Genomic DNA, 26,949 nt, shown 5'->3' with positions numbered 1-26,949 from the left:
GGGAGGGTGATCTACGGAGACCACACATGAAGTAACAGATTTGTCTGGTGTAGGTTGGTGGTACATGTAACATCCACATGAATGCCAGGTCCAAAAGTTTCCCAGCAGAACATTGAACTGTCACAAGATGATCCATGTTATCCCCACCAACAAGCATTGCTTCATCAACACAAAAACCTAATATTTAGATTTAGACTGGCAATTGTACACTTATTTACAAAGTGTGTTTAAAAGGGATACCTGAAATGGGACTAAGAGTTCGATATGGTGCACTGAATGTTAATGGAATCAGCCCCAAATGCACTTAATGCTGAATGTCAGCATTTAAATCACATAGTCCAACTCAAAAGGGCTAAACAGGAACAACTTTCAGAGAGCATAATAAATGAGATCACGACCCTTGTTGATTGTACACATGTTGTGCATACAGAGGGTGAAAGAAACTCGTTGTTTACAGCAGATCTGGTTCAATTGGACATGAGAGAATGGCTTTACCAGACTAAAGTGCTGAATTACTACTCACTGACTAAGATAGTTGTTCTTTCAACATTTCTATGCCCAAGGACATTCAGAAAACAGGTCTGAGGACATTTTGAACTCATTTTGATCTGCTGAAGTGTTCAAAAACTCCACTACCTCCATTATCTATCACCTTCAAATGTATGCTTTGGTTTGTCAACAGAAGAAGCTGCTCTGATGTTGACACAGGACGATTTATGTGGTTGTCATCATTCTCAGTCACATACGGAATTTGTCAAGTCAGATAATTTACATTTTTGGAGGATCAAAATGATACACACTGCACAGTTGTGAATAAAATTGGGCAATTATGTCCAAAACTAACATGAATTATAACTTTTTCATATTAATCAATGTAGATTATTCTCACAATGCTCAGTAAACACAAGCAATGTCAGTAACTGACTGTAACCACAACTATAATTTGTTCATACTTAGTGGGATGATAGCACTACCATTCAAACGATGGAAATGATTTTGTTGCCCATCTGTGTCGGAACAGGTCATCTGCATATTGTAACAGATATCACGGCATTACAGAGACAAACCATTTCCTTTTTGGACTTCTGTGCGGCTGCTCTTCACTACAATTTTCCCATCTTCTGAAAACTGCTTTCACTGTGATTCATTTTCACTTTGTGTTTCCTTTCCTTCTTTTGGTTCTCCACATGCCAGCTACACCCTAGTCGGATCAGGTGACTGTACAGAAGAAGGCTGATCCAAATAGGACAGAGGTGATACTGCAAATTTATTCCACAGTTTACCATCTTTGCAGTCGATATAACTTCATCGTATAACCTTTCATAGTAGGTGTAGCAATGACAGCGATGATGATGATGATGATGATGATGATGATGATGATGATGAGTTTGCTCGCCCCAAAGATTGAAGAGGATGTCATGTGGCGTGCTAACATTTTGAATATTTTTGATCTGGCAAAACACATTTGATAGTACTTTGACAGGTATTGTCTTAATGGGCGACAGCTGCATATATAATAGTCAGGTAGAATTTCTGTTCTCTTGCACTCTTGCACACACACACACACAAAAAAATAATAATTATAATCAGGTGAAACTGGGGTGGGCGAATAAATAAAGGCAGCATGAAAACAACAGCAGGAACAGTGACCTGAACGAATGCTGAAAACAAGATGTACTGTATGTGCATTGATTTAATGGGCGTCATGCAGGAACTGTGCATACACACAGATTTGATCTTAAATTGTGTGCAGAGACAATTTACAATCAAACCTTGTTCCCTGTGTTTGTGCCGTTAATAATGATGCTGAAAAATACATTTATGATACAAAACAAAAAGTAATTCTGTTTGCTTTAAATCTGATTGTTTTGAAAGTTGAGGCGTGGATGAGTGTGAAGAATAAAACTGTTCATACATACATTTTTGTTTCATATATTCAGATCCTGTGTTGTGCATTCAGGGATGGTTACTGGTTATAGTAGGCCATCGTCATGTCAGTGGCTTGTTGGTGTGTAATTTTGACATTTCATTCTAGTTTATGAGGCAGGCCATTGTTTAAAAAAAAATACTAAATCCATGTATTCTCAAACTGTTTTCATGCTCACTTGGCTGTACAATCCTGTCCTTTTTTGTCATGTAGTAGTAAGTAAATGCCAAATAAATAAATGCAGTTGTCAGTACAGATAAGCATCAGTTTTTACTTGGTCACAACAATAAAATGCATTCATTCAAAATAACCATCTGTCCCACACAGCCACACTAATCAAATATTGTCAGCTCATTCGAGTAGTAAGGTGCATAGAACCAGAGGCCTGCACTCCCAGGTTCAGAGGTAGGATAATAAACTTTCAAAGAAAATATCTCTCCTGTGATCTGGTGTCATAATTATTAGATCTCAGTATCTTTAGCAGTAAAACATTGAAATGAAGACAAGGACATGATGGCACCACTGAAGATGACCGTATCTCCTATGTCAATTTCATACAACTAAGATTAAATCTAGACTAAATACGTTGGTACTGCCTTAGAGACCAACCTGAGGTTTGAAAGTGGTAACAATATCACAAAGTCTGGAGTAGTGAGCATGACGAATGATGTTATGTTCTTGTTTGTTTGATTTTGTTGGAGTAGCAATCTGTGTCTCAGTATAAGTATCATTATAAATTTTTAATTTTTAGCAAGATGTTTAACATGAGTTTTATAAGACAATTTTCATTATTTATAATGTTGGGACTCATCAATTAGACTTCCACCTCTGTTGGCACCTCAGTGGTTTGCATTTTTCTGAACTGCTCATTAAACAACTGCCACCACAGAAAGCATGAATCCTGGAGAGGGTCTGGTCTAGATACACAGCATAAACATAATATATCATGGATCATCTTGTGACAATTCAATGTTCTGCTGGGAAACTTTTGAACCTGGCATTCATATGGATGTTACTTAGATATGTAGATATAGATATACATAGACATAGCTAGCCTTCTCGCCCGCGCTCTCTCAGTTGACTTACGAGTTATCGTGTAGTGCTTGTACTCCCTGGTATGCACTTGGTAAGATTATATGAGTGTCATTGAAGGGTTTGTATTGTAAATTAAAGAAGAGCTGAAATACAGTCACCAACAGACCAGTAAAGTAAACTAACTATGACAGGAATATATTGCATATATCTTAAGTGTCAGAATGAATAAAAGGCTAAAGGAGACATTGACCTACCTTTTGTTTGTGGGCGGCAAGATAACCATGCATTTTCTCAGGCTGTAGGAAGGAGGGGCCAGCGTGCACAGCAAAGCGAACATCCAGCATTCGCTCCTTTACATCCATTAGGCTAAAGATGTTGACATCGTCAGGTGGAACTGAGAGCATCTCAGACAGGAAGTCCGCCAACAGCTCGTAGCGGCTCCGCTGCTTCCCTCTCAGTTCAATGAACTCCTTTGCTGTGATGTCTGAGAAACAAACAGGAGTAAAAATCATATATAAATGGTCTCATTATTTCCACCCCTGCCCAAGGATAAATCCAATTATTTTCAAATGGCTACAGAAATTATAATTACGGCCTCACAGCTGTATGCCTCCACCAACCAGTGAAGTTGCAGTTTATATCCATGTCTGCCCAGACTCATAAAATCAATGGCAAGGGGACTTATTTTTTTTTAATATAATAAATGAATAAAATTGATCTGACTTGACATTGTTAAACTATGCGGTTTCTCTGCTTGTATGCTGTATCAGAGAGAGAAAGCAAAAATAGAGTCACACTCCCTGAGTGTGCGTTCACATCCTTGGCCCGACAGTGTTGTAGCCATTAAAAATGCTCACGGAAGGAGTTGCTGCCTAATGGCTACAAATCAAGCATGGAGGCTTCACACATACGTTTAACTTGGCAGCACAGATGATTTATAAAGTGGTCACAGTTTTAAGGCAGGTTCAGTAAAGCTCAGTGTCACTGTCAGTTCAATAACTGACTCCTCTATTCTTGAGTAATGGTTCTTAATGGTGGCCAATTGTTTTTGTCACAATGAAGCTAACCATTGACCTTTTTGGACTTAAAATGTGCTCACTTCATTATTTTATTTAATTAAATATTTTTATGAAATTGTGTCATCATTTCCATATGACACTTGAGTTGCCAAAAAATATTTTGCAAGGTTATGGTGACCTGTGACCACTAAATTCTAACCAGTCCATCCTCCAGCCCATCTGTGCCAAATTTCCACCATCTTGACCAGACTTCTCGGAGTACTTTTGCACACTTCGTATGTATCTCAGATCAAATGCTCGATGGAGAAGCACGGTCAATGTCACTTTACTTTAGAACCTCCACTGTGTTGAGGACCAACTGATCATAGATAATAAAAACTCAAAATGGAAAATTTCAGATCCGAACAGATACACTTTATCAAGTCAACCTACTAATGTCAGTTCAAGTCTTAGCTAATGTTCCAATATAAGGAATGGGATACAGAAACAGAAATATTATACTAAAAATACTGATTCAGGAAAGAAGGAAGGAATCTTTTGGTCAGAGAATAGATGTTCAGAGTCAATCCTTTAAATTGAGGCCCAATTCCAATGATTAAAAGAAAGTGCTCCATATCATAAAAATGTCATAATCAGAGTCAGACACACAGTCACACCCACGGAAAGGGGTGGGCAGGGCGATTAGGTTTGTTAGTGCATAGAGGGAGACAGAGCCTTGGCATTAAGAGACAAGACAGGGGGCTCAGAGCGGGCTCAATGGATACAGCATGAGGGATCGAGGCTAATGTCAGCTCCCATCAGTCAGTCCAAAGGGAGAAACAAGGACACAGGCAGACAGAGAGACAGTCAGGAGGGATGGGGTTGAATGGAGGGGAGTGTAGTAACACCTAACACACAGTGGCAGCCTTTGCACCTGGCTTTGATCCAACCTCACAACACTTCTTCTTTCTCCTTCCCAGAGGCTTCAGTGGACTATCTGTAGGCTAGTGTTTTTTCACGAAAAAAGGGATAAAGACCCTACTCATGTAGATACACTTTATATGAGAGAACAACAGCGCCAAATCTGAAAGAACAAGCATTATCATGTACTTTTTGAAGTTGTTGTGCTTGTTTCTGACAAATACCGAAACATGCCATCACCAAAACACAGAGGAAATGTTTTCAGGGATGTTGACGAGTTCTGAGGATTCTTGAAGACTTGAAGACGTCTTTGGGTATTTCTCTTTGAAAGGGAAGGAAATTTGACAAAATGTTTCCAGAAAATAAATTCCAAAGAGAAGCAGATCCCCCTGTATGTTCGATGAAAAGTATCTGCTGCCAATACCTATGAAATTCTACTTAAAGAATAGTTTTACTTGGAGGATTCACATGAAGGAGAAAAAGTAATAAAACAATTAAGGTATTATATGATATTTGACTACATAATGTTTGACTCTTTTTTTTATTATTTTCATTGCTTGTTTAGTTGTGCAGTAATGGTCTTATTTCTTCTGTGGGGGTAATTAAAGCTCTTAAATTCATTAAATGTGTACTTTAAAAATGAGCAGATATTCTGTATGCTCTGGAGAGGAATGGCACACTCCAAGAAGAGCAATGTCAAATAATTAAAAGGACAAAGAAGTATACCCATTTCATTCTTTTTTTTTTTTTCATAGATTGTCTTTTAGCCAGTTGATTCATGCAGAGGTGCCAATAGTTGAAAGTTGGTTGTTTGGTTTTACTTATCCATCCCAACGTTTTATATTCCTGCTGTGTATTTTATTTTGGTTTATTTGGTTTGCTTCATTTTAAAGCCACACTTCAACTGTGACACGTTTCCCTCCACCTCCCTATTTTATTATTTATTATTTCTATTTTCTTCTTAGTATTTTTTTCTCTCAAATATTTTTATTGAATTTTACTTGCATCAATAATAAAAATAAAATAAGTAAATAAACACACAGGAATGGTCGACCAACAAAGATCACTCTAAGAGCAAGGCGCATAATAGTTGGCAAGATCACAAAGGACCCCAGGGTAACTTCTTAGCAACTGAAGGCATCTCTCACATTGGCTAATGTTAATGTTCACAAGTCCACCATCAGATGAACACTGAACAACAATGGTGTGCATGGCAGGGTTGCAAGGAGAAAGCCACTGCTCTCCAAAAAGAACATTACTGCTCGTCTGCAGTTTAATAAAGATCATGTGGACAAGCCAGAAGGCTATTGGAAGAATGTTTTGTGGACGGATGAGACCAAAATAGAACTTTTTGGTTTTACAGAAAAGCGTTAAGTGTGGAGAAAGGAAAACACTGCATTCCAGCATAAGAACTTTATCCCATCTGTGAAACATGGTTGGGGTAGTATCATGGTTTGCGCCTATTTTGCTGCATCTGGCCCAGGGGGCTTGCCATCATTGATGGAACAATGAATTTGGAATTATATCAGAGAATTCTAAAGGAAAATGTCAGGAATGTCTGTCAATGAACTCAATCTCAAGAGATGGTGGATCATGTAGCAAGACAATGACCCTAAACACACAAGCCATTCTACCAAAGAATGATTAAAGAAGAACAAAGTTAATGTTTTGGGATGGCCAAATCAAAGTACTGACCATAATCCAATCAAAATGTTGTGGAAGGACCTGAAGAGAGCAGTTAATGTGAGGAAACCCACCAACCTCCCAGATTTGAAGCTGCTCTGTACGGAAGAATGGGCTAAAATTCCTCTGAGTTACCGGAAACGTTTTGTTGCTGTTATTGCTGCACAGGGGTGTCACACCAAATACTGAAAGCTAAGGTTCACATAATTTTGCCCCTCACTAATATGTAATATTGGATCATTTTCCTCAATAAATAAATGACCAAGTATTATATTTTTGTCTCATTTGTTTAACTAGGTTCTCTTTATCTACTTTTAGGACTTGTGTGAAAATCTGATGATGTTTTAGGTCACATTTATGCAGAAACACAAAAATTCTAAAGGGTTCACAAACTTTTAAGCACCACCTTAGTGTGGGCCAAAACCTAATTTTTTGCAAATAAATATTTCAACTCCACGTGGTCAAACGCTTTCTCTGCTTAGCATTCTTTTAATTGTTTTAAAATCACTTAAGACTAAACACTTATTGTTCCTATATTCTTCCTCCTTCAATTCTAATTGTCATGTATCATCTATAGACATAGATCTTTTCAAAAATCATAAATAAGTTTTGTTACCTGAGTGGCAAGTGAAATTTTGCACTCTTGCCCCTGGATTTTCTGGACAAAAAATGTCACTGTAGTTTCATCCTTGTATAATATTTGTGTGAACAACATACGTACAAAGTGTTAATTTATTTGTTTAATAAATTACTAAATGAATAATGGTCTCTTTTTTTGTTCAATATTGTTTCAATGTTGATCACAGCGAGCACTTTCAATGTTGTTTTCAATATCTGACAGTGACTCAGTCTTCTGTCCGACCATATGTCGTTTTGCTTTCTGCGGAATCCAACTATATTAATTAGTATAATCATGGTCATCATTCTAATCATAATAACTTCCATCCCTGTACTCAACATTAGCTGTTTTTTGTACAACAGAGCTATAATTTATGATTGAATTTAATTTCTCATATCTGAGAAACTGAAGAGGATATCAAACAAATGGTTCAACTGTGATTTTCAAATCTCATTACATTCTACATAGGTACCATGGAAAGTATCATCACCTACAGTTTCACCTTGTGGTTTGGCAGCTGCAGCGAAGAGGGGGAAAAAAGCAGCTGAACAGAACTGTGAAGACATCAGCTTCACTTCCCTGCTTGGAATTATACAAGCAGAGCTGCATCCATAAAGCCATGTCCATCATTAATGACTTCCATCATCCCTCCCATCACATCTCCTCTCTACTGCCCTCAGGGAGAATGTATGCAAGCATCAGCTGTAGAACATTCAAGAAGCTGAACAGCTTCTTTCCTCAGGCTGTCAGGATGATCAATGCCACCTCCCTTAACATCAAGTCCTCAATAAAAAATAATAATAACCGATCTTGAATGTTGAATCTGATATCAGGACCCCACTTAGCAATCAAAGAAACTAATACAAGGGACTACATGAAATTGCTGACTGTCTTGTCCAGAACCAGGCAAGGTAGACATTAGCTTACACCAACAGTTTCAAGTAGTTTTCAATTTGAGTATAATGACTCCAGAAAGCTGCCAACTAAACCGAGCAACTGGAAACAATCATATCTTTAATTCCAATGTTCATGCTTCTCAAATTTACTGATTTCCAGATATCCTAACAAACAAACAAACAAAAAATTATTTAATTTAAAAAACTTTTAATTAAACTTTTGATTAGACAAAGCAAATACTTCAAGGATTGTACATGAGTACACAGCCCTTTGCTGTTTTACTTAATAAGTCGGTATGTTTGTTAGAATGATTCCCATCTAGTTAACCAGTTAAAGGCCCACTTGCGTCAGATAACGTTAAATTGTAAACAGCTTCATTATACCTAGCCAAACTATACTAGCATACAACTAGCATTCACACTAGCAGTGAGAGAACGACAAGCTACAACACACTTTCAATGGTAGCTGGAGATATAAAGCGACAAGCTCATGGCGAGACGCGCAACTTGAAAGTTGAATTTTCTTCCACTTTTTGTTTCCTCTGACACAGTGACAAGTCAACCAGTCATAAGCTATTTGCTTCAACCGTTCCCGTGTTATATGTTGTTTACAGTTGAAGCCAGTGGGGGGACTGCGATAATGTCGAGTTGAAGCTTTCGATGCTCATAGTGTGAACACAGAATTATCTCAACATTATTTACAGTGTTTTTGTCTCTCTCTAGTTAGTGTCGTGGACTTGTCCAGGTAGTCGTTTATGCAGGGATACTGAAGGGGGGTGTTTCTCAAATTTCTCAAATTCTCAAATTTCTCAGCACAGCAAACACATTTTAATCAAGCTTAAAAAAGTGGATACTATATTTCTTCCCATAATTCAGTGTTCAAAAGTATTAGTTTATTATTATTAGTTTTATTGTGTCAGACTTGTGGAAGCTCTCTCCAACACTTTTGAATGGTAATAAAAATAACAACTGTTTACATCGAGGATCCCCTGCTCAAGGCGAATGCGGCACATTTGTTAGTGCATTTGTGTGTGCTATTTTAACACCTCACCTCATCCTGTTTACTCCCTTTGTTAAGCAGAGTAAAAAACAGAAAATATGCTTTTCATACTCACATCTGTTGTTTTCACGGACCGTGTCAGACTCATAAACTGTCATCTACAGGGGCAGTATTAGTGATGGGGATTATTAGATAAATTAAGTGATGGAAGTTTTGATACCAGACTAATATTTTTTTTTTTCATTTCCAATTTCTACATATTGATCCCACACCGCATGCACTCTAGAGGGCAGAGAGATGTGAGAAGAGAATCTCAGCGTTCCATATGTCAAAGGACAATCTCTTGGCAGGAAGAAAGCACTCATCATATAATGCAAGCTGTGTCACAAACTACCGTGCACACTGTATGTACTCGTGTCTCTGACTGTGCCTCCCACTGAATGCTATGCATTTCTCTCTCAGCTCCTTTTATGTGGACATTTCAAGGACTTGTTGTTTACCACATTTTTTTTACCTTTCCATCAATACTGAGAAAGTGCGAGGGAGAGTGAGAGGCAGCCTTAATCTCAGCAAGGCAGATTTAACTAGTGCTTTCTTTGTGCATCCTTATTGCATTCCACATTTGTTCTTGAAATGGGATTTAGAATGTCAAGGAGGGTGTAAGTAATGCTATAAGTAGAATATTTTCATAATCCCCGAGACTGAGAATCAATGAGAGTGTTTACTCCACGGCTCCACATGGAAAAATAAAATCCTGGAAATGGCAGCTGTTACATATCCTCCACACACACACACACACACACACACACACACACACACACACACACACACACACACACCTGTTTTGGTAGCTCATCTGCACCTCAGGATGATCTCAGTCATTAATCCGTCATATTATATTTTATTTTGAAGGCACAGACTTACAGGTTTTAGCTGGGTGGTTCCTTGTTGAACGGCGGGTTGATTTTAACCATGTTTTCACAATAGAGTTTGACATCGGTGCTCTCTAGCTCGCAATTTAAGCCCCTCTGTTAGAACAAATGTCTAACAAATCTATACACTACACAGCTAACAGGGCTTTGGTGACGATGAAGCCGTGAAAAAAACAAAAAACAAAAGAAAAAGAAAAAAACTAATATTATTCTAAATTAAGGCGGGGGGTGGGAGGAAAAGAATAACAAAATAGAAAACCATTTAATCAGATTTTTTTCTCATTGTTCATCTTAGACATACATTTGCAAAACTACATTCTGCACATGAATTCATTTCCTGAACACAAATACTGAAATGTGCACGCCAGCTGTTCTCCACCCGGCTGTCTCTGGGTTTGGTGCACATTAATTTACCGCAGTCCCCTTCTTGATTGAGAAAAAAATCCTTTTATGCACTTATATAAAGCATGAGTCTAGTTTTTAGCCTTCCACTTCCTTCCTTCCCTCCTTCTCGACTCCTCACGTCTTTGGAGAGCATTCCCTGGCCTCTCCCTTCTGCTTCTATTTCAATATCACTGAAATCATAAAGATCTTTCAGCCATGTCCCATTCCTCTAAAGCAAATTTAATTCTGAGCAGACAGCCGATGTGCTATATATCAGGTAATGATGGATGCAGCGCAACTTGCGAGAAGAATGTGCTGGTTGAGTGAAACCTCGACTAATTATTTTGCCCGCCTAAGAAATGGAAACTAGCTTGTCTGTGTGTGCGTTGACAACAACTGAGATCCTATGAGTCAAGGGACAAGAATTAATAATGTGTGTAATCTTTGACTTAAAAAACATCTTTAACACGGAGAGCAACAATCTGCAACACACTGCAAACAATTGGAGTATACAGAAATCAGCACTTTCAATTATGTCTGGAGACAGCAGTGACTTCCTCGCCGTCTTCCTAAGTCTCTACTATTATATATCCACCCTGTTGCTTTAATAATATCATTGTCACAGGACATCAGTCACCATGGCAGGCAGGGTGATGGCAAGAGATGTTTGCGGCAGCTCTAATCTGGTTTACGTGTGCTTGGAAGACCATAGCCAAAGGAGTCACACTTCTCTTTGAAAAGAATGTCAAAACAAAACTGATGTAGCTGAGTGGTAAATGAAACAGCCTAAAGCTTAGTGTAAAAGAAGTCAAGGGCTGTATATTGCACAACTGGCAAGTCTGTATTTATAGTGTGTTAAGGTCCTAAGTTAAAGATCAATCTCAGCACAAGTTAATATACTCCAGTGTATTGTTCAGAGATGTAGATTTTCTATCATTTACTGTGAATGCTACTGTGTTAAAAGCATCAATTGAAAGAATGTACAGACATACATAACAGATTACATAAACACCAGAGATGGTGATAATTTGCACCATATCAGACTTGGAATGTTGTATTTTTGCAAATCTATTTTTAAGTGAAGAGTTTGAGTGCGTTTGAGTGAAGAGCTTGAAGCAAAATCCAACAAAGAATTGTATAATTTTTGCTTTTATCATGAAACATCAGGCATTTAGGCAGTTTACTGATATTGTTTTATTTTAACAAGACCCTTTTTCTGATCGTCTTCTTATTTTTGCTTTTTGACTGGAAAACAAATTCTCTCTTTGCTCAGGCAAAGACCGACTGAAAAAACAAATATTTTGTGTCACTTGGTATTCTGAGCAATGGTTCAAGCACGAAGCAAATTTTCATATTAAAAAAAATTCTCCCCCAACTCTGGACATCAGTTGTTGTTAATGTGCACAGGCACGGGAAAAGCCTGTTTCCATTTCTTATGTGTCAAGGTTTTGCTCAGCCAGCCATTCTCCTCAAACGATAACTTCAGGTCTTTGTGAACACCCAGTGAGAAGAGTTAGAGGTCACCAACCAGGTCAGCCATACAATGATTATTTTTACATCAGACACAGGAGAGTGTGTGTTTCTGGAAGGTCCATCTTACCTGCCAGGCGAAGGGATCCTGAGTTGTAAATGGCTTCGTCTCGCAGCTCCCTCACGTGTACAGTTACAGTGGAGACAGCATCTGGCCAAATTCCATCTGAAACACGAACCTGAAACTGGTACGTGTTGGGTGGGGCATTCTCCTTGATGATCAGGAAACCTGTTCGCTTGTTCAGAATAAAGTAACTAGGAAAGAACAAGAACACAAACACCCACACTCTTTTAAATAGCTGCACATTTAGATAACTTTGTTCTACATTATTTGCACAAGCTGAGCCCTCCACAGGGCTGACAGAAGTTTTACCTGTCAACACTTAAAGTCTGCCTTTTGTTCAAACAACACCCAAAACGAAAAGGCCACTGAAGCAAGTTGCTAACTACAGCATGCATTTCTATGGAGTCACTTTCTAATTCTTTTAAGAAGCATCTATTAATAGCAATATTTATTCTGATCGCACCAATCTCCTAGCCACAGCAGGCAGAATCAAAATGACCCAAGACCGAATGGTGTGTTTGCAACCTCCAGAACCACACCCATTGTGATTGCATACATATAGTCTCTAATATACGGTAAAGTGTAAAGTCTGTAATGACTGATTCTTAAACAACTTCATTTCCCCGCCAAACTACTAGAGGATGTGGTTGACCCAAATTTCTGGTATGAGCATTTACTAGGATGAGATCTTGCACTGTGCTCCTGAAGGAGGGCTCTGCTTATGTTCAAAGAACACATATTACGACACAGTCCTGTGCCCATAACATAGTGACGTAAAGAAAAACAAGGTTGTTAATGTGGCGGTGGTGGATGGGCAAGTAGAGCGATCAGCTTTTATCGGTAGATTGAGAGACTCCCTCATTATTGACCTCAAATTAAGGATTACTTTTTTCTTAACCAAAAACTTCTTTTTTTTTTGCTGACCCTTACCGCATTGTACCCATTAATTATTAGTCACAATTATTCCATGTGGAGCATATATATATACTAGATATCTAGGTGTGATATATGTTACACAGTACATAAACATAAATACGGATCTAACATTTAGCAAAAAAATGTACAATTTAAAAAACGTAACATTTAAGTGATCCAATCGTTCAACATGAATACAGACAGTTAAGAAGTCTTTTATTCCTTGCAGCCATTCTGTGTTTTTAGGTCTGTGCTCTAGTGTTTGCTCTGTTTTTCTGCTGTTAATCAACTGCCCAGTGGGACAATAATAGAAAGTGAGCAGAGACGATGCATTAGGCAAAAGGAGGCGAGGGGAAAAATGAGAGTGACTAATAGGCACAAAGCTTTCACTTGGTCCTTGTCTCCATGCTATCCTTGTACAGTCAATGAGCTCATTCAAGTTTAATTAGAGACGGAATCCAATGCAGAACTTTGGCAAATCAAATAATAGACCACTTGTAAAGCCAATGGTTGCATTAACTCCTTTCCCACCACATGCTGTGGTGTGTACATCATGCCATTACTAAGCATTTAATTCCCGGTTTCACATGACTGAATGATTTTACATCTCTCGTAAACCTACTAACTACTGTTTTCCCACTTTCCCACAATACTACCCAGTTTGCTGAGCCTCATCGTTTATTAACCTTCACGTCAACCACTTTGCTTGTTACTGTCTGTCTCATCCAGTCGTTCACTTAGAGTAAAAGGTCTTTTTTTACATTCTGGAGCAGCGGTACAGACACATTACAGACAGTAGCTTTTATATTGTAGTGCGCCCCAAATGCAAAACAGAGACTGAATCTGCCAGGTCTGAGAACACATACATGAAGCTGGACTACACAGGTCTCGCTAGCTCGGCTAACGTAGTAACATAACATACCGGTAGCTAATTCAGTTTCATGGAGTTGTCTACCTGGCTAGTGTGGCATTCAGGAGTACATCAACCAAGGAATTTAATCATTTCTCAAGAGGGAAAAGACAAAACTAGGACATTCAACCAGGAGTGATGTAAGAGGAAAACATGGTTAACCAGGAGCTCATCAAAAAGATGCTTGGTAAGTAATTTATTGTTAATCTAAATAGAATTGATAATGTAGTTTACATATTGGTTGAATCATAATGGGATTTGTGGCGATACGTGTGTCAGGGACACAACACAACACAACACTCACAGAGTTGTTTACCTGTCTGTGGAGCTGAAATGGCTGTTTGGCTGTGGTATATTGTGCATGGTGACTTTATATATTGATTGCTGTGTATTGGATGTGCACTGTTCACTCCATAAGCTGTGCGTTGTGTTTTTATTGTTGTCACGTTACAGTTTCGATTGAAACTTTCGATCGAATGAGTATTTGATATACTAAGATCTTGAACATTGCCGTTTGGTTTGGTTCTATTTATATGTTAATATGTGTCGTCAGACTGGCATTGTTTGTGTGACAGCATTATTCTGTTGCAATTTTGTCGTCACCTGTTTGTTACCAGGTGCTGTGGTCCCCTCTCTCTCTTGCTACTGTGTTTTTGTTGTGAAGGTACTGATTATAGTATTTCTGGATTGCATTATCCTGCATGGCCCCACCAGAATTTCCAAGCCAAGTTCGCGACTGAACATAAGATATCTACTATACTGCTTCACAGACTGGGGCTGCTCCCAGCAATTCTACTGTTTTAACAATCTTAAGATAGTGGAAAAAGAAAACACCCACCTTTAACTGGCACTCATTTAAAATAGTTTATGGCACATATCTGGGTAGAAACTACCGATCCATTGAATGAATTTGTTTTATTTACCTTGGAACATGTCCCTCAAAGACGTATGTCTTGTTATCCCAATCATCGGGGTCGGGAGAGTAGACCTTTCCAAGCACGGTAGTTGGCATACGGCCTGAAAAAAGGAAAGACATTAGTTTGTCAGTTTTCTGACTTTTTAATCCTTGGGTCTTATGTGTCACCGGGACCCTGTATAAGTTTTAAAGTGTGTGCCACAGGTGTCATACACGCAGCAGCTTCCAAAGAGACAGAGACAAACTATATTAGCAATGAAGGAAATACATAAAACACCACATACTTGACTCTTCAGTTACTATTTCCTTTTAGTAGAACCAACAAGTGACACTGCAGGTAGTTCACAGAAAGAAATGCTGTTTGAATGAACAATGGTAGTAATCAAGAAGGATGAACTGTTGTTGCCATTACTTTCTCTCCTCTTACTCCTCTTTGTCTGAACCATGTGGGAATTACTCAGAGGGTGCCCTTCAAAATATAAAGGCACACTTTGAGTGTTTTGAATTTTAGCCTGTTTGTCTTTGCCAGAAAGTTTGAGAAAAAAAGTTAGACCACTGAAACAAATTGGTAGCATTGATGGCCTTCAAGGGCAAAACCGATAATTCCATGCTATTTTTCAGGTAATTTAAGTACAGAAAATAGTAGTAAGAAAAGAGATGTATTCGGAGAGGGAGCAAGGTCTTTAATTGTTTAATGAGAAGTAAGGCAAATATTTCATCACCTGCAGGACTGGTGAAATAGCATACTCCTAACACCTGATACAACTAACTGACAAAACAATGTTGTGTGTTCAATACAAACCTGAAAAATATGATTCAATCTCAGTCTGAGCAAAGCGGCTACCTCCGGGGATAAAAAATGCAGCCAGCACGGAAGTGCCAAAAACTTTACAGCTGAAATAAACAGGTTTACAGCCTTGTGTAAATATGGTTTGGATCTCTATATCCAATTTCTCCATTCATTACAACTGTAGTGGGGGGGGATTTATACATAATTCACCCATTTCAATTACAGTATATCAAGATTTAAAGTCACGTTAGCGTTATAATTGGGTGGTTGCTGCTTTGAGTGACAGGTGGGCTGTCTCAGGCTGCAATCTGTATAAGCATCATAGACCTTCTTAAATCCATTCACGCTCCACTACTTTGCCATTCCTGAATAAACAGGGAGTTAAAAGGGGTCAACCAGTGCCATCCACATTAAGTTTCCAAACCATTGTTCAGTAATCATATAGGTGCCCAACAATTGGACAGAACTCACATATTACAGACATACAATAGCCTTAGGAGGAATAAACATTAAAACTGTGATTACCGGAACGTCAAAGCAAGCAAATTTATGATCTCTACAACAGTCCTTAAAACACAGATCATACAGAGAAGGAGAATGCATTGAGGATGGTTGAAGCAGTAGTAAAATCATTATTAAAAGGGAGAGTGTGTCTATTTGTTTTACTGACTGCACCTGAATTAGGAATAAATAGGCTGGTAGTATAAGACAGAGATAAAAAATAGATTTGTTTTTGTTTTTTTTTTTATTGGCTCGATGTGACTCTGTAATGTAGTTCACCTGGTTTATCTTTTCTTGTTTCCTTTTTGAAAACAAAAGCTTAATCATAGAGATTGCCTTCTCACCCCTGTGACTATTGATGAAAATCTTCTTTTCCCCTGCCACGTGTGCGTGATCATTTTGGTCACCGATGGTTACAGTCAGGGTGCTGGTCACAGTTTTGGCAGGACGGCCGCTGTCACTCATGATAACAGGAAGGACAAACTCTTTTTGGCGCTCCCGGTCAAATGTCCTCAGAGCTGTTAGTGTCGCTGTGCCATTTAGGTTGTCCTGAAGGTAGAAATCGTTGCTGTGGCGATAGTCGGAGGGGACACTGAAGTGGAAGGGTGGGCCGTTCTCAGGTGAGTCCTGGTCTACAGCTCTGAGGAGGGTCGATGTTTGGTTCAACCTTACTACCTAAACAAGGAGACAGAGGATACGGTGTTGTGGGGTGTTCAGGGTGAATCTTTTCATCATAAAGTCATAAAATATATCAGTATGTAACATGCTACAGAAGACTGAGCTCATTCAAGCCTACCTGTGGTCCAGCCACATTCTCAAAGACTACTGGGGAGTATGCTGCCTCAAACTCTGGCCCATTATCATTCACATCCAACAGAGGAAGCTGAATGGTGGCACTGCCTGTCAGAGGTGGAACACCGTGATCGGTTGCAATGACAACTAACTGATGCTGGGGTATCCTCTCCCGATCCAGAGGCTGGGCCACTGAGAGTACACCTGACTGGTCAATATTGAACAGACCGTCAGGATCGGAGTCTTCGGACAGGCTATAGGTGATGTCACGGTTCTGGCCTGAATCAGAGTCACTGGCCACCAAACGCGCCACACTGGTTCCCACAGTGATGTCCTCAGGCAGTGGAGCGAGGGACAGGAAGTGCGGAATGAAGACTGGAGCATGATCATTATAGTCCTCCACTTCCACCACACAGTGCAGAAGGCTGGAGAAGTCAAGGTCCTCAACCTGAAATTACAATCACATACAGTCTCACATCCCATACCATACAAGTACAATATAGGGATGCTAAAAACTGCTTTAATATTATCACAGAAAATAAAATCTGGGATGAAGTGCTGCAACACTATTTGCTGTGACATCACACCATGCCTTGCGTAATCACAACCTCTCATTTGTATAAAACATTGCCTCAGGTTAAAGGTTCTGTAGCTCTAGCTGACTGACAGGCTGATTTAAAAGTCCTATGAACACTCAATGAAACATACTGTATAGTTGCATGATGATTTCTTACAAAAATTCCAATATTCCTTTTCCATCAGTTTCAACAATGATAAACAATTTCAGAGAAACATTATAAAGTATATGTGAAAGTATGTGATACATTCATATTTTCAACATCCTCCAGCTTCTGCTGGTGTTGGCACAGGTTGTATTTCTCCTTTTCCCATTCACACATGCTGCCTGCCCTTGACTAAAGGTTCCCTCCAAAGTGAAATTAAATCCCATGAATTGGAGAGAGAGAAATACACAGAAGCTGTATCAAAGTAATGCTCAATAGTACAAGGCTATGTCATTGGAATGTCTAGCGCATACCTTCAGTGTGAGGTTGAATCTCTGCTCACTGTGTCGTTCATAGTCCAGACGTTTCTTTAGCCTCAAGGTGCCACGCTGCTCCTGCTTGTGGCTGACCATGTAGAACTTTTGCTCTTGGTCTCCGGCCACGACACTAAAGGTCAGCTGGGCATTTTCTCCAGTGTCTCTGTCCTCTGCAGCAAGCTCCAGGACCTTAGAACAAGTAATAATATTGGATGGGTTAAGTGCATGGGCTCTAGCTAATTTGAAGTATAGGCCTTCCCTAATTTTTGATAAATTAAATTAATAATGGCACAGTGATATCTATGACAGGAGTTAAGTGGAAGCAGACTATATGATTGCTATGTCTTAAGAATATTCTGCTGCAAACTAAACAAAGAAAAATCTAATTAAGAACTAGCCTCTGGTTTGTGCAAGTTGTGAATTTAAATATCAGATTTAGTCTAAGCTAATAAGTAAAATGTATAAAGGCATCAAAGCACAGACAAAAGCAAAACAAGGTGAGAAGGACGTTCTAGTGCTACATGTTCCACTGTATGCTCTTCTAAGGAAGTAAAATGTTGTGTTTTTAGGAAACATTAAATCTGTGTAATTTAAAGTGACTGTTTCTGTGAACTGAAGCAGCAAATTTAAAACAACATTAACTGTGAAGTCCATAACTTACCTCTGCATTGGGCTCTGCATTCTCTGAGATCCTTGCCAGGCAGGAGTGATCAATGAATCTTGGAGCATGGTCGTTGACATCCTTGATCTGAATGGTGGCGGTCCCAGTTCCCGTCATCCCTCCCCCATCTCTGGCCTCCACAACCAGGAGGTAGGACTCAACCTGTTCTCTGTCCAGACCACCCATGCCTACACTGATGGTCCCTGTTGTGGGGTTGATATTGAACATTTCCGAGAAGATGGGCACTCCTCCCACCTCAGTGTTAGTGGCATCTAAACTGCCCACAATCCTGTAAGAGAGCACAGCGTTCTGCCCCACAGCTGAGTCGTCCAGGTCGGTCGCTGTCATCTCCATCACAGACGTCCCCACAACTGAGTTCTCCGCTACATCTCCGTGGCAGCTGGGAGAGCAAGTGAAGATGGGCGCGTTGTCATTGATGTCCCACACGTTTATAATGACGTCTGTGAAGCCTGTAAGACCTTCACCGCCCTCATCTGTGGCCAGGACAACAAAACGCCAGACGGCACGCTCCTCCCGGTCCAGAGTCCTCTGGGCATAGATCTTACCTGTGACCTCATCAATTATGAATTCACTCTCTGCACCCTGGCCGTGGAGAGAGTAACGCAGAGCCTCCTGGTCAGCATCCTTGTCTGGGTCAGATGCTGTCACCTATAACATGAAAGAAGCAGCAACATCTCATTTTTTTTCTTCATCTTTGAAATATTGCTGGCTTGGAGTGAAAGCTTAATTGGAAGAGCAAGTGTGTAATTAATGTGGAAAAAATCTTTTCCACCTCAACCCACACATTTAGTTTCTTCTTCTGTGAGCTCCTTCTCTCTCAGCCTAACAATGTCAGTAGCAATTACACTCTGGACAGGCCACTGATGCTTCAGTTTAACATGGACATTGCAGTGTGATGAAGAACCAACAGTTTACGTTCCTAGTTACAACAAAATGCAGCCTTCAAACCGCAATGTGTGCCCTTAAAGGCAGGTACAAAAACCAATATGCTATGAAAGATTTCACATTGTAAACACATTTTATACTTTTGACTGGATGTGCAAAAGGCTGCACAGTAAAGCTGCCATGCCTTGGTCTGGAAGCCACAGGAAAGGCAACATTTTTGTGTGGTCATGTTGGTCTGGAGTCTCTCCTTTATGAGTTGATTATTCCCAGCAAAGATTTGCCAGGCCAATCATTTCATAGTTTATAACAAAACAGATGCTGTCAGAGAAGGGAGAGTTTTTTCACACCAGTTGAAAAAGATATGGAGAGCAACTTTAAAAAGGACGAGCAGTAAACAGCGATGAAAGCTTTTGTCGAGAAGAAAATGTGTGTGCAGAGGTATTTTTTCTCTGCATTTGAAATCCAAATGGTGTGACAGCAGAGTCATATTCTGATAAGAACTGAGTCTGGCTACAGCAGACTAGTGATGCCCATCTAAAGGATAAAAAATTCAATATTTTAGAGCTCTCTGAGTATTTCTTGCCCAGTTCTGATTTACTCAATGGTTAATTGAATGTGAATGTGTATGTGAAACAGATTTTAAGTAAAGATATGATTGCAAAAATCAGAAACTTGCACTTGAGCTGAATAATTGTCAGACTATACCTGTAAGACAAACACCGGTGAACCATCCAGTTCCTCCGTTGCGCTTCCATAGTACTCGTTAACAGTAAACACTGGAGCCTCATCGTTCTTGTTTACCACGTTTACTGTCACTGTTGTGTAATCTTCCCACTTCCCGTCTGATGCCAGAATATGAAGCTTGTACCTGAACAAAAATTACACACGTCAGTGGCTTTAAAAACATACAGTCCTAAGTGGTGTTTAAAGCTATAACATAGTGCAAAAACAAGTGAAATCAAAAATGACATGGAGAATGACACTATCTGTTTCAGATAAAATCCTACTGCAAGCATTTACCTGATGTCTCAAAGGATTCTTCCCTGGCCCGTGTTCCTACCTTTTGTTCTGTTCATAGTCCAGAGGCTGGGCGATAAAGATAGTGCCCACCTCTGGTTCCACATCAAACACCCCTCCCGTGTTTCCTGATGTGATCTGGTAGCGTAGCTTAGCGTTTCCACCTGCAGGGAAAGATAGAGGTGAATGAAGAATGACAGTTTGTACAAATTACTTTAGTTGCTGAAAAGGAGAGAAGAGTAAGTAAGTCTTTTGGAGTTGTGGTGGAAAAAAATAGGTGAGGAGTTTATCTCTTGTATTTGTATCACGAAAGAGCTTCGGTAAGGGCTGGATTCCCCATGAACTAGAAGCCAATATTTTACTGAGTGCTGTCTGTGTCTGCCAGTCCAACAATGTGTTTCCTTTATCTGATTTAGATAACATCAGCTTCCTTTAGCTGGCAGAATAAAATCAAATACTCGGTCTGACGGTCTGACTGTTATGAGTTTCTGTTGTTTAAAATAATTTTAAAAGGACAAGCACAGATAAAAGCTTAGGGTCAGAAGACAATCAGTCTCCAACTCCCCTTAGTAATATTCAACACTTGGCAATCTTCAAAAAAACTAAACAACAATAAATGAATGTAATTCAGTTTAATCAGGCTGTTCTTCAGAAGCAATCATGCATAATTGAATATCAAGAAACAGTAACATACCAGAATTCAGAAGTTCATAAGTTTTGAAAGTATTTGAGTAACTTGTTTAACATCAATATGTTTTATACAGCAAATTTTATTATGTTATAAATCACTACAACCGCAAAAACTGAGACATACAGTAGTGTGCAAAGGTTTTAGGCAGGTGTGGGGAAAAAATGTTGTAAACTAAGAATGCTTTCAAAAATGGAAGTGTTGAAGAAGCGTCATACCTGCCTAAAACTTTTGCACAGTACAGTATATTGTTATTATACAAAAGCATAAACAACTAATGTTGATTTAGATGGATCAGGAATACTGGGAATATTATTTAGCAGTCAAGCAAAAGCTATCACAGGCTATCAAAGATGTCATTTAATGGTTTGTAATTATGAAAAATAGTTCTGTGAGACAAAAGATGGAACTATGAGGCAAAATATCTGCTAATATAACCCAACAAACCCATATAATAATAATATAAAAAATGTATTCTTCCTCATGTTACAAGTGGTCCTTGGTCAAACACGAAGGACGTGGTGGTTTTACAGGTCCAGAAATTGTTCACTGGATCAAACTGCAGAAAATTACAAAAGCATTCGCAGTGGGCAAGGGCAAGTTCTTGTGTCAACAGCTGTGTTTCACCCTTGTGTAAAATCCAAGTTTTAGATACTTTCAATGCCGTACAGGTCTCGGAAACAACACTGAGCTCCTGTTGGAACAGAAGATGAATTGTGCATTTCTATCATAAAAACACTGTAGCAAGGCTGCGGGCTTTACAACTGCTATTGTGAAAGTAAAAATAAAGCTAAGTGTTTAAAGTGTTGAGTCTTTTGTTTAAGGTACCGTAAGTGTCATAGCCAAAGGAAACTGACTAGGAGAGAGATGCACATATATATAAGTATATTTAAGTTTTTCACGCACCTTTTAACTATCCATGTAAATAAATTTAACCTTACAAAAGCGAATGTTTCATTGTTCCAAGCATTCACTGAGAAGTTCTTCTTCTCTTCCGACCTCACTTAATAATCTCGTCATTTTTTTTATCTCTGCAAAAGCCTTTTTTTTTTAATAAAGTCTCGTAGATGCTGATCAGCAAAATGTTCCCCCCTCAGTGCAATTACTTGTAAAGCCAAGGTCTGCATCTCAATCACCGTTGCATCCACCACCCGTAATGGTACTATGAGAGGAACGGAGGAAAGCCTCTGAAGACGAGATGAGGTTCACAGCTTATTAGCAAGATGAAAGTCGAGGAAGGAGAGAGGAGAATGCTGTAATCCAGATCGTTTTGTACCGTCTGTCTGTTTTCATTTTAAATGAGACATTAGGGGATATTCGCAATTGCATCCCTTCTTTTCAGTCTCATTCTCTGTTTTTCTAGTTGTCTGAATCTCTTAAGTCTTTAGAGAACTGCTGCAACCCAAAGGGGAAATGAATAGCACAGGGAGTAATACAGTGGTTAAAATAAACAAACAAATGGAAAGAAAATTAATCCTTTTCCCAGCTGTACCAATTTCAGAGCTCTTTAATTCCCCAGGTGCTGCACTGAAACCGGAGTATACACATAACTGAGCAGGGACGGAAAGATACACGCACACACATATAGACACACACACACACAAACAGGGCTGACAGGTGTCACTAATAAAAAGACATCCCATGCAGTAAATGGAGTTTAGAGAGAGACCTTTTGCTCCAGTTTTTATTACTGTACTATTGCCCCATAGGTTTAGTGTTGGTATCTCGGTAAGAAGGCACGGTCTCACTTTACTGACATCCTGATGGTCCTCCACCAGCCACCCTTGTCATGGCTATATGGCCTTTTTATTACATTTAAAAAAAAATAGCATAAGGTGAAAGGTGATTAAATGAACTAAGATGCTGTGTTTAATGTACTGTCTGTACTTTAAAGGTACTGTATTTGGCCAACTTTATACATGCATCTGGGGAGTCTCATTCTACCTCAAAGAAATCAATGGCTTATCTGTGCAAGCTATGCTGCCTGTGGATACTTATGTTACCTGGGAACATTTGCAGCCTCAAAGGCCAAAGTCAAGGAACAAGAGTGTTTCTAAACAGTAAACACTACACATTACAGGAGGCAGCCATCCTGCTGCACATCAGGCAGTTGCCAGTTGGAGTTGATCAATTTCTCATTTGTCATTATGGATCTGCTAATACTGGACCACAGTAACTAGCCAAACAAACTAAATCAATAATAAGCCATAAAATTATATTAATGCATGAGGTTTACAATCTGAACTTTTTCACAGCACAACCTTAGTTAAGACCTAAATGTTTAACTCAGTCCTTAAGAAGTCTCTATTCTTCCATATGTAATGGAGTATTTACTACTTGAGGAAACCATTTTCCAAATTGCAATTGCAAAACCCCCCTCTGATGAGGCGGGGTGGACTGCGATACGATCTGCTTTATGAAGTGCCAGGTAAACCTTTCTGTATTCCACAGTGCTTTCAAATCTGACGTCAAGAATGTGGTCGAGAAGAATGAAAATAGCATCTGACAAGTGTCAGAAAATTATTGGATAAAGAGAAAAAGGAACTGCGTTTGGAGGAAGGATTATAGTCTAATAGGAGGGCACTGACAGCAAGGACAAACATAGATTGTCCTCATTTGAGAGCACTTAAAGAATAGAAGGCACTGATGGACTGTAGGCTGTAGCCATATGTCATAGAATTCTTCACATTTGCTTTGTAAGCAGCATTCATTAGACCTTTTGTGAGCACAAATACTAGCAGCAGTAAATACATGAATACCACTTTCTGGGGGAAATGGCTTGAATGATGATGACAGCTCAAAGACTCTGTGCCATTTTCAATCCAACACCCACAGTCAATTTCGTTCTCTTGTTTTACACAGGGATATTGCTTCTGATTCCCTAGTGAACCATTCCAGGCACAGAGCAGGTTCCAAATGTGTACCATTTGATCCAATTTAAAGGTAGGAATCAGAGCATCATACTGTAAGCAAAAACATTTTAGCAGACTGAATAAACACCTAAAAACACTGACCATGTTTGCTTTTGAATAATCAATTTCTTCTTGCTGTCCATGGATTGTGTCACACCAAATACGTATCAACACTTACGGTTAGTATGTAAGCAGTTCCAGTTTCAGGCATAAGATGCTGGTACTGATCAAACCAGTACCAGATCCAACTACTGAATTGGGATGCAACTTATGATACTGGAAGGTTCCAGTTGTGTCGCGTAATAAAACACTCAGATGGTGGAAACAATCTCCCAACAATCACAAGTCCAGCTCCAGCTTGATACATCAGCTTCACGTTAATGGAAAGCTGCTGAGCCTTGACCACAGACCGTATAATAGGCCTGACCAGTTACAGCACAGTCTCTTGGTAGTTTGTGAGACAGAGACAAAATGTCACATTTCCCATTTTTGTGACACAGAGCATGACTTTGAAAATATAAATTCCTGACTATATCATTCGTGCCTTTTCAAGGCCCCATGGTGGCTTAGTCATTTGTTAACTTCATGTCATGTCTACGACACAAAATGCCATGGGACTAAGATGGAAGTGAAAACTCAAAAGGATACAGTTAACTTTTTGGTTTCATCATCAACACACAAACACAGTTTATATTATACCTTTACCTGAATGTCAGATGCATGTGATACCAGAGTCATATTTTATAGTAAACTTATTTCCTCTTTAGTTTTTTAAGGCTGCTTTGTCATTCAAGAGTCTTATTTTTGTAAACAATTGAAGTATTTTTATAGCTCTCATGTTAGCCTCTGTGAGTGTTCTTCACTCACTGATGCAGACATGCCAATTCACTCCTTCTTAAAGTAATAAATTACTAAAGAAAAATAAAGTGATATTTGAAATGGGGTCATATTTGCAAGTCCAATTTCCGCCTCTAAAAATAGTCACAAAATGCATAATAGCCCTGCGGAGCTCCAGCTGTGTGCTTGTGGTCACATCATACTCTTAATATACTCTATTGTCTTTCTTTTTTAATGCGATGAATTAAAGCAAAGTGTATATCTCAAATATGCTGCAGAACAATGACACGGTGTATTAGATGTCCATGCAGTACAAAAGTCAGTTCCTTGAAATGAAGATGGTAGGTTTGGCTAGGTTTAAAAAATCCAATTTGCTAATGTAAATAAATACACATTTGAATGATTTCAATATAATAAATACTGTATGCCATTTCCTGAAAGACTTAGACTTAGACAGACTTTAATGACCCACAAGGGAAATTACTTTGTCACCGTAGCTTTGTTGCACATAAAAGTAAACACTCATAAAAAACACAAGAAAGAGAAAATAAGATTAAAGTAAAATAAAAATAAACAGTGTAATCAAAAAAAATACAGAATTAGCATTATGAACAAATATATAAAAAGTAGTTGGCAAAACACTGTCCAGGGTGATGTGGTTGTTTGGCCAGTTGCACAGCTGCACCTTTGTCAGACTGGTGGTTTTACATGGCAATCTTGTGAGACTACACACAGTGAAAGTCAGTCATTGTTTCTGATTGTCTTGGCATTGATTACATTGACTATACCGTAACTGGTCATGGAATTGCAGACAAACATAAACAGAACACTACGTCAAGCATATTCTGTGTTGCATGTCTGTGCAACATAGAAGAGAACACTAAGGAACCCACAAGAAAATGTATCTTTTCTCACTTTTCTGCCATGGCAGGTTCCATTGTTCCATGTTTGTGTTGAAATATCTTGGCAGGCTATCAATACTAGCAATGTCTCATAATTAATGGTGTAGGTAAAGGTTGGACCTTTGAAACTAATTTATCAAAAACTAGCACCCAATATCAAAGTCTTTTTTACTTTCATTGTGAAAGGATGAGCAGCTCTTATCAGAAAAACAAAACAGACGGCCTAATATCATAGAAAAAGCACTTATTAAGACTAAGCTACGCTCCACTTCTCAAACTTGGGCTGAAAGATGTCTGGTTATTTTAAAATGCTACCAGATTGCCACCGACAAGTTGGAAGACAACAGTCATGTAAGATTTTTCAAAGGATATCTACCAACTGCTGTTGGTGAAGTAAAGCAAACTATTCTGAAGTATACATTTCAATACCTCAGAATTTCTTTCTTTGCCTGAAATGCTTTATTAATGGGTTCTTCTCCAAAGGTTGATTCAAACTCCTATAATTTAAGACTTCAAGATATGTTTTATAGTGTGAAACGTCATTCTTCCAAGTAAAAGGGTGTCAGACAAAAGCTGTTAAGCGAAGAGCGGAAGTATTTCTTGTGTGAAGGAGAAGCAAAGCAAAAGTAGAGTAAATGTGCTTGATTACTGATTTATGGTACCAACCCAACCATCTTACCTCCACTTTCCATTCTGTGTCGCCCTACCATTACACCTCTGCTTTCTATTGTGTCATGCAAATCCTAAAAGCACTCACACACACACATTGAGATTTACAGATGCCTTTATCCATGCCACCCACCTTCGTCCCCATCATTGGCACTGACAGTGAGAATGGCAAAGCCTACATCAGCATCCTCATCCACATCAACTTCATAGGATGCCTGGGCAAACACCGGCTTGTTATCATTCACGTCACTGATGAAAACGCGAACATATGCTGTGTCTGAAAACATAAAAATAAGAGAGGGAGAGAGAGAGGAGAGAGATTATAAACATGAGCCTGTTCTTATTCTGTCAACGTGAACATGAACATCTGTCTGTCTCTTTTGGATAACAACAACTTGGTCACTTTTGAACCGCTGCGCAAGCATAAACACACATACAGAGTTGGAGAGAGGAAAGTAGGCATTTCTTCATGCACGGATAGACAAAAAACAGTGTTTTTTCTCCA

The 26,949-nt window shown here is 39.1% G+C and overlaps 1 protein-coding gene across 1 annotated transcript in view; it reads right to left on the bottom strand.

The window, feature by feature from the left end:
- Positions 1-26,949, bottom strand: part of si:ch211-186j3.6 (neural-cadherin) — a 256,350-nt gene that overhangs the window by 94,927 nt on the left and 134,474 nt on the right. Inside the window, exons 16-25 of the mRNA XM_047580957.1 lie at positions 26,578-26,721; positions 20,480-20,600; positions 20,125-20,287; positions 18,514-19,182; positions 17,850-18,041; positions 16,818-17,261; positions 16,366-16,696; positions 14,738-14,831; positions 11,996-12,180; positions 3,217-3,446 (exon numbers count right to left, since the gene is read on the bottom strand). Of these exons, the coding sequence (XP_047436913.1) occupies positions 3,217-3,446; positions 11,996-12,180; positions 14,738-14,831; positions 16,366-16,696; positions 16,818-17,261; positions 17,850-18,041; positions 18,514-19,182; positions 20,125-20,287; positions 20,480-20,600; positions 26,578-26,721 (2,573 nt within the window). The remainder of the gene's footprint in view (positions 1-3,216; positions 3,447-11,995; positions 12,181-14,737; positions 14,832-16,365; positions 16,697-16,817; positions 17,262-17,849; positions 18,042-18,513; positions 19,183-20,124; positions 20,288-20,479; positions 20,601-26,577; positions 26,722-26,949) is intronic.

This window comes from Mugil cephalus, chromosome 3 (assembly GCF_022458985.1).
Source record: "Mugil cephalus isolate CIBA_MC_2020 chromosome 3, CIBA_Mcephalus_1.1, whole genome shotgun sequence".
Classification (NCBI taxonomy): Eukaryota; Metazoa; Chordata; class Actinopteri; order Mugiliformes; family Mugilidae; genus Mugil; species Mugil cephalus.
The sequence above is the reverse complement of the archived record's forward strand: the minus strand, read 5'-3'. Positions and strand labels throughout refer to the sequence as shown.